Genomic DNA, 7096 nt, shown 5'->3' with positions numbered 1-7096 from the left:
GGAGAGCCCGGTCGATCTACAAAACGCCTTCCTTGTACTGTAGACGGGGAAGGGGAGGTCCAAGGTAATGTTGTTAGGTAGGGGCTTCCCCTACCGTATTCCTTTCAAAAAAAAAAAAGGTAATGTTGTTAGGTAGGCCGTCTCCCATATTTTACATATATAATTGATCACAGCTTGTAGGTGTGATTTTTACTATTTTTCAGAAAATAGAGGTTCATATGTAACATGTTTTCAAAAAAATATTCTCCCCCAAATCGAAAGCTTTTAGTGCCGCGTACTGCTGCACCATCATATATAGATCCATAGGCAGTGCACGGAGCGAGAAAAAGTTGCAACTTGTTTCAGGGGAAAGCTTCTCGTTTCAATGATAAGCTGAGAAGATAAAGAAGAAGAGGAGCTAGGCGGCAAATGATTCAAACGATCGATCGACGCAGTATCATGCATGCACCAACATAACATTGTGCCTTTTTTCAAGGGGGTGTGGCCCGAGAGATTCAGGAGAGTAGGCCATGCCAATAATCAATCAACATTTCACGTCAGTGCCAGGAGATTAAACGGTTTCTCAACTGTCGGTCGGGACATCTGCTGCTAACATTGTTTCGCAAACCAAAGGAGGCAATCTCATGTTTGAATTTCGAAATATGATAACTCCCAAATTTTAGATCTTCCAGGCTGTCCAGCAGATTAGAAACATTTTCATCAAAATATTTTTGGTGACATATAGGTAAACTAGTAACAGTTGAAGGTGTGTGCGTCCGAGACCCATATTATAGATGCTGAATCACAAGTAAAAACTATACAACCAGAACGAGGCAGAACTGCATTCCCTGTTCCCTAAAAAAAGGCACAACTGCATGAAATGGAAAATGTTTCTCTTCCTAATTGAGCTAGGTTTCACCTAGGGTTCATAGGATGGTTTTGATATTTTGCACAGGCATATGGAGCCATGCATGAAGACATTTTACTGAGTAAATTAATAAAAATAATACCATATGCATCGTTTTGATAAAAAGATTAGAAACATTTTCAGTAATTTTTTTTGGTAACATAGAAGCAAAGGTAGTGACGGTTGAAGGTGTATGCGTCATAGTCCACCACCACCGCTCCCCTGCCTCACTCACGCGAGGGCGTCGCCAAGCGCCGCCACCGGTGCGCTCCTGCTCGCGGCCGAGGGCGTCGCACAGCTCTCCTTCCCCAACTCGACCCGATTCCCCCGCGCATAGCTCCTCTTACAGAGCGCCACTGCACAGCTCCTCCGCCCAGACGCTGCAGCTCGCCCCAGGCACGGATGCCGCCGCCACGCCTCTCCCTTGACCAAGCCCCGACCACGCCCCCTCCCCAGCCCCGCGGGGGAACCAGACGACAGTGGTGACAGCGACACGGGGACGCGCCAGGCTCGGAAAAGACCTCGGGCTATCTTGGCAGGCGACCGGCAAAGGATTCCGTTTCACTATGGTCAGGGAGAGGGGCGTAGCGGTGCCATTCTCTCAAATCCCGATCCCAGTCGTAACCCTGCCCAAGCTACAAACATTCATTGTCGTTTCTTCTCCGAAAAACAACAGGCTAAACATTCAAGAGGTTCTTAGGATTGTTTAGAAATAAATAAGCCAGGGCCCAGGCAACCATCAGGACGGTTCCCTGCAGCCCCGACACTACCTCTACAAACAGTTTGCCCCTTTTTAGCTGCCCCTAGTTTACAATTCATTCTTCACAAAAAGAAGGGATAACATACAAATAGCAACTCAAAATGTGATCGCCAAAAGTACACTGGCTGAATCACTAGCGAGTTGCCGTAATAATAAGATACTAACAAAACAAGCTTGGGGGCCCAAATATCCGTAGGTTATGCTCCATTGAACCTACAGCGATGTACCTAGCATCGGCTCCAAACTTCAAACAAGTTACTTTCTCTGTTTAAGTACAAAAGCACACCAATAAGTTAAACAGGTCTGTCAGAAACAGTTGAGCTGCTGACACCAGGGCAACTTTGCATAAGGAGTTCATAAAAAAAGGTGCAGATACACAACCGAGGGTTTGCACTTGTGTATCAAATTTAAGAATGGACGCCAGGGGAACCAAGAAATCAAGCATATTACTTTTGCATTTGAATCAAAAGAAAATCACTGATAGAATACGATTAAAAAACACCAAAAACAAAAAATTGGAACTCAATTGTGTTCCAGCATTAAGGAATTATTATGCCAAAATGAATATAATGGAGGGCAACCATTTTACACTCAAGGACAGACAACCAATATTATAATAAAGAATCAAGGAGCCAGACTGGAAATCTATTTTGCTCGTATAGATTAAAATCAGTATGATTGCTCGGTACAGGAAATCAAGATGCCCCAACAGGTCTACTGAACATTACCTTGTCCCAGAACCACCAATGGCAAGGTAGCTTCCACTAATATCAAATTCCACTGCAGGGCAAAAGAAAGTTAAGCATCATATGATTCCACTTTAAAGAGCCAGTAAATTCTATAAGCAGGAACACTACAAAATACAAAATTCGTCCAGGTCGAGTGAGTAAGTAGGCCCTAAGAGTCATCATACACCTGCCATATTTGCTTTTCTAAGCCCAATGAAACTCGGGTCAAGCAGGAACAAGAAGATACACAAGTCCAGGTCAAGTGAGTAAGTAGGCCCTAAGAGTCATCATACACTTGCCATACTTGCTTTTCTAAGCCCAATGAAACTCAGGTCTGTGGCATGAAGCCGCCATCTTAGAGCACCTCCAGCAGATCCCGTAAATCCAAAACTGTAAAATCGATAGTACAGGGCATTGAAAACGCAAATACAGACACAAAACAACGAAACGCAAATCAGATCCTGTAAAAGCAAACCGTAAAACGGTATATTCGGGAATATGCCAATATGAGGCCCACCTGTCATAGTTTTTTCTTCTCTCCTTTTTTTCCTGGTATCGTACCAGACAACTATCAAGTAAAACAAAACTAACTTGCTGCAGAGACTCTGGAGAAGAGAGTTTGTTCTCTCATTTCCTTTTTCTACTATTTAGTGTGCCCCTATGGAGCATTAAGTGTACCTGTATTTCTTTACATTTTTTCTGAAAGCACGGTATGCCACTCTGTAAGTTCATCAATCATGACAGGGACGAAACCACGACAAATCTTCTTCCTGTCAGGACCAATTTCATGGTCACTTGCAGCTTTGCCTGCCTGTTCATCTTCATATGCTTTTTTGGCCCGCTTAAGCAAACTGACCAACACTCTACCCGCCTCAAGCCTCATTTTTCGGGCAGAGAACATTTCTTTATAAACTTCAGAGTAAGGATCCTTCAAGATTTTATCTTGATATCGAGGTGCATCCCTCGCCAACCTCTTCAACAGTTGTTCTGAGAACAGCTGAAAGAAACACACTGGCATTAGATTAATGACAACTTTCATCAAGTCCGTACACATCCCCAATATATTGCAATTTACCCGTCTGGCATCTGAAATTTCATCTTCAGGGTCACATATCATCTTGAATACGGTCGCAAGTTTCATTAAATCCCAATGAGAAGTGTTAATGCGAGATATTTTCATAAGGTGCTGAGCAGCTAAGCGCAAGAAGGTATCATATTTTTTCACACAACGATCACACTCATATAAGATGCCTGCCATCTCAATAATACGTTTAGTAACCTGCATACAAGGAGCAATGCTACATCAATAATAGAGAGAAAAAACTCATGAAGGCAGAATCCAAGAAACAATATTGAAGAAAAATACTTGGGTCGGTGTGAAAAATAATGGCACACTAGGGCAATGAAACAGAAAGGACTTCAATGTCAAACATATGGGGAAGGAAGTAATGGGCTGACCATCATATGTGGATTGATGTCAAAGTTATGGTGCTCCAGGAGAAATATCATCCCCTCACTCATCGGGAAGCGATCCTCATTAATCATCTGAGAATTTATCACAGGCAGAAAATGCTGGATCTGAATCATCAAGCCCCACATTAACTCCTTGACAACACGACTGTACACGCAGGGTATTCTCTGAAATAATATCAGCAAAAAGTTTGGTGCTCAAAATTATTCATAGAAGTAAGCAAACAAGGGAGCTTTAACACTAACCAATCTATCCTGAATGACATTTTTGTAATCCTCATTTCCAACAGCTAGTGTTTGCCCATTGAGAACATGCTTCTGGATCATCGAACTAAGATCTGGACTAACAGAATTCTTATTAATGGCGTAGCGTTTGTACTCAAAAGTTTTGAAGGCTTTCACCCAAATAACCTGTTAATGAACAAACAATGACCAGCATGTTAAGGGGAGAAGACACAAATACTGAAAAATAATGCGAAATTCTGACATGCATGTAATGATAAATCTTGTTCAAGTCCTCAATTATTTAGGTGTAAATCAGAATAAGTTCATGCGCTAAGCAAATGCAATGTCTTCTTTAAAAAAAAGACATGCTGCCAATCCTTGGTAGTAATACCATCACCATGTCAGGCCTTAAATTATCCCTAGCTAGCAGTAACTAGTCAGAACTTGGCATATGCCAATACTCCCTATTATCGCCAAACTTGTGCCCATCTATTACTCGGATGTCTTTTGCACTCACAGTGACAGTTCAAAAAAAAAGGCTTTTGGGGTGCATTCATAAGAGAAACAAAATCATGGTACATGCTTCCTGAGCTGCTTTATGGATAGAAAACTGGTGTGTAGACTGTTAATTTAGTTAAACCCACTGTTTTGGAGTATGTACTTGTAGTATGTAGTGTACAAGGATATTTAGGTAGTACATAATAACATATTACTATATAGGTAGTATGTTAATTGGCGGATATACTATATTATGTGTACACATATGAAGGTATTTCTAAAACAAGCTAAAACTTGTCAGACTCGCTTGGGATTTTTTCTTGTAGATCACTTTGTAAATAAATCTAATATGGGTATATTCCAAGAGATAAAGTTGTATGCATACCTGGATAAATAATGGGTGTAACTAAATATACAAGGTAGAAAAATACATGTATTTCTTCATGCAATGCAGAGGATAAATAGAAGTTGCAAAAATGAACCATGCAAGATGAGCGCAAGCATCATACTAAAAATTAGAGCCAGAGAAAAATTAGGGGAAGGGGTACTAACTGCGTTTTGCACATTGACGAAATCTGCCCAGATATGCTGCACGGGATAGATAATGCAGAAAAATTAGGTTGATTGCGAGAAAAACAGCAAAATAGGAGCAATAATCAAAAAAATTACCTGCCAGGCATCTGGTTCAGTGAGCTTGACCGCATCATAATCGAAGATTGCAAAGCCATAGGGTGTAAAGCCAGAGGGCGTCTCAAATAGCACCGAGATCACCCCACAGTTCCCAAACAGATCAGCTGGTAAATCAGAATTTAAGCAAATTCAGGCCAGCATAATTACAAAGAAAGACTTATGTTGACCAATCGAATAGTAGATATCAAGAGCGAAGTCAGTTCGTGGCTCAGAGGCCAAACGTTAATCCCGCCGCGGACAGATCCGCCAACACAGTCCATATATATCATTCGCCTCCGCTGGCGGCAACACCCTTCTGCCTAATAGCGGCTCCGGTGTCGACACCGGCGATGCGGCCCCCGCAGCAGCCCTCCCCCTAATCCAGGGCTCCACCCAACAATTGAACACTAACTAGTCTTAGAAGATGATATAGCGCGGGCGGGTTAAAACTAACCTGCACACCCCTCCTCGCCATCGTCATTATCAAGAAACAACTGCGCCAAAGCATCCTCATCTTCTTCGTCGTCAACGACCATATGCAAGGGATAGGGATTCTTATCCGCCTTCATCTCCGAGGCAGTCTCCTTCCGCCCCGCCATCGAGGCGTTTTCCCCCAGGCCGCTCGCCATATATTGCAAGATAGAGATTGGAGGCTGCATCGGTCGGAATTTAAAGGGAGTCTGGTAGGTTAGCATCTCTAGCGGATCTTTTATGGGCTTTTTGGGGCGGTTGCTCGCGGAGTGGGTTTGCAAGGGCCGGCCCAGTTCGTGATCATTTTGGTTTTGTTTAGAGCATCTTCTCCATCAGCGGTGCTCCTCTGGGGCATCTGTATGCGGCAAATCCTATATGCCGACCAGGTCGGCGGTTTACCAGCGCCGCACACCCCCTGCGCTGTATGGGCCTGGCCCAGTTCGCGATCTTTCTTCACGTTTCTTCCTTTTCTTCATTTCGTTTTTGTTTTTCCTTGTTTTCTTCCTTTTCTTTTCTGTTTTCTCGTTTTTTGTCTAGTTACAGATTTGAAAAATGTTATTTTTTTCGAAAAAACTGTTCAGATTTTAAAATATTAAGATTTTGAAAAAATTTCAAATTCAAAAAATGTTCACATTCCAAAATTGTTAAATTACAATATGTTCACATACGAAAATTGTTCAAATTCAAAATATGTTCATGATCGATAATTGTTCGAATTCAAAATATGTTCACGATTGAAAACTGTTCAAATTCAAAAATAATGTTCATTCGAAAATTGTTCAAATTCAAAAAATGTTCACGCTCGGAAAATGTTCAGATTTAAATATTCAAATTTGAAGATTTTTTTAAAAAATGTTCATATTCTAAAAATGTTTATATTTTTAAAAATTAGATTTTGAAGAAATAAGTTTACTTTTTTGAAATTTTGAAAAATGTTTAAATTTAAATATATTCGTATTCGAAAAAAATCAAATTTGAAAATTGTTCAAATTCTTAAAATTTATGGTTTTTTGAAAAAAATTTAGTTATGTGCACCAACACAGAAGAGGAACATAAGAGAAAAGCAGACGATAGGAACACACAGTACTGTTGGAGATATGCCCAAGAGGCAATAATAAAGTGTTTATTATAATATCTTTATGTTTATGATAAATGTTTACATACCATGCTATAATTGTATTAACCGAAACATTGATACATGTGTGTTATGTAAACAACAAAGAGTCCCTAGTAAGCCTCTTGTATAACTAGCTTGTTGATTAATAGATGATCATGGTTTCGTGATCATGAACATTGGATGTTGTTAATAACAAGGTTATATCATTGGATGAATGATGTAATGGACACACACCCAAATAAGCGTAGCATGAGATCTAGTCATTAAGTTCA

The 7096-nt window shown here is 40.8% G+C and overlaps 1 protein-coding gene across 4 annotated transcripts; it reads right to left on the bottom strand.

The window, feature by feature from the left end:
• Positions 1–1526: 1526 nt before the first annotated feature.
• On the bottom strand, positions 1527–5904 carry LOC124680949. Of its 4 annotated transcripts, XR_006995639.1 has the most exons (9): positions 5691–5904; positions 5237–5361; positions 5120–5155; positions 4091–4255; positions 3833–4012; positions 3450–3653; positions 2892–3371; positions 2375–2426; positions 1527–1910 (listed from the first exon to the last, which is right to left on the bottom strand). XR_006995639.1 is itself a non-coding variant. In XM_047215962.1 (8 exons), the coding sequence occupies exons 1-7, from the start codon at positions 5893–5895 to the stop codon at positions 3063–3065; spliced, it is 1224 nt and encodes a 407-aa protein (XP_047071918.1). In that variant the 5' UTR covers positions 5896–5904; the 3' UTR covers positions 2466–2764; positions 3053–3062. The 4 variants fall into 4 exon arrangements, 2 of the variants coding, with proteins under 2 accessions (XP_047071918.1, XP_047071917.1); XR_006995638.1 differs by lacking the exons at positions 1527–1910; positions 2375–2426 and adding an exon at positions 2466–2764; XM_047215962.1 differs by lacking the exons at positions 1527–1910; positions 2375–2426 and adding an exon at positions 2466–2764 and having other exon boundaries at positions 3053–3371.
• Between the last annotated feature and the right edge of the window lie 1192 nt (positions 5905–7096).

This window comes from Lolium rigidum, unplaced genomic scaffold (assembly GCF_022539505.1).
Source record: "Lolium rigidum isolate FL_2022 unplaced genomic scaffold, APGP_CSIRO_Lrig_0.1 contig_31595_1, whole genome shotgun sequence".
Lineage (NCBI taxonomy): Eukaryota > Viridiplantae > Streptophyta > Magnoliopsida > Poales > Poaceae > Lolium > Lolium rigidum.
The sequence above is the reverse complement of the archived record's forward strand: the minus strand, read 5'-3'. Positions and strand labels throughout refer to the sequence as shown.

Bases quoted from the DNA above. Each gene is read 5' to 3' on its own strand.
- LOC124680949 (XM_047215961.1), bottom strand. From the start codon at position 5,895: ATGCAGCCTCCAATCTCTATCTTGCAATATATGGCGAGCGGCCTGGGG. The intron at 5,362-5,690 runs GTTAGTTTTAAC...CTGATTTACCAG, and splicing joins TGGCGAGGAGGGGTGTGCAG to CTGATCTGTTTGGGAACTGT. The intron at 5,156-5,236 runs GTAATTTTTTTG...TATCCCGTGCAG, and splicing joins CTGAACCAGATGCCTGGCAG to CATATCTGGGCAGATTTCGT.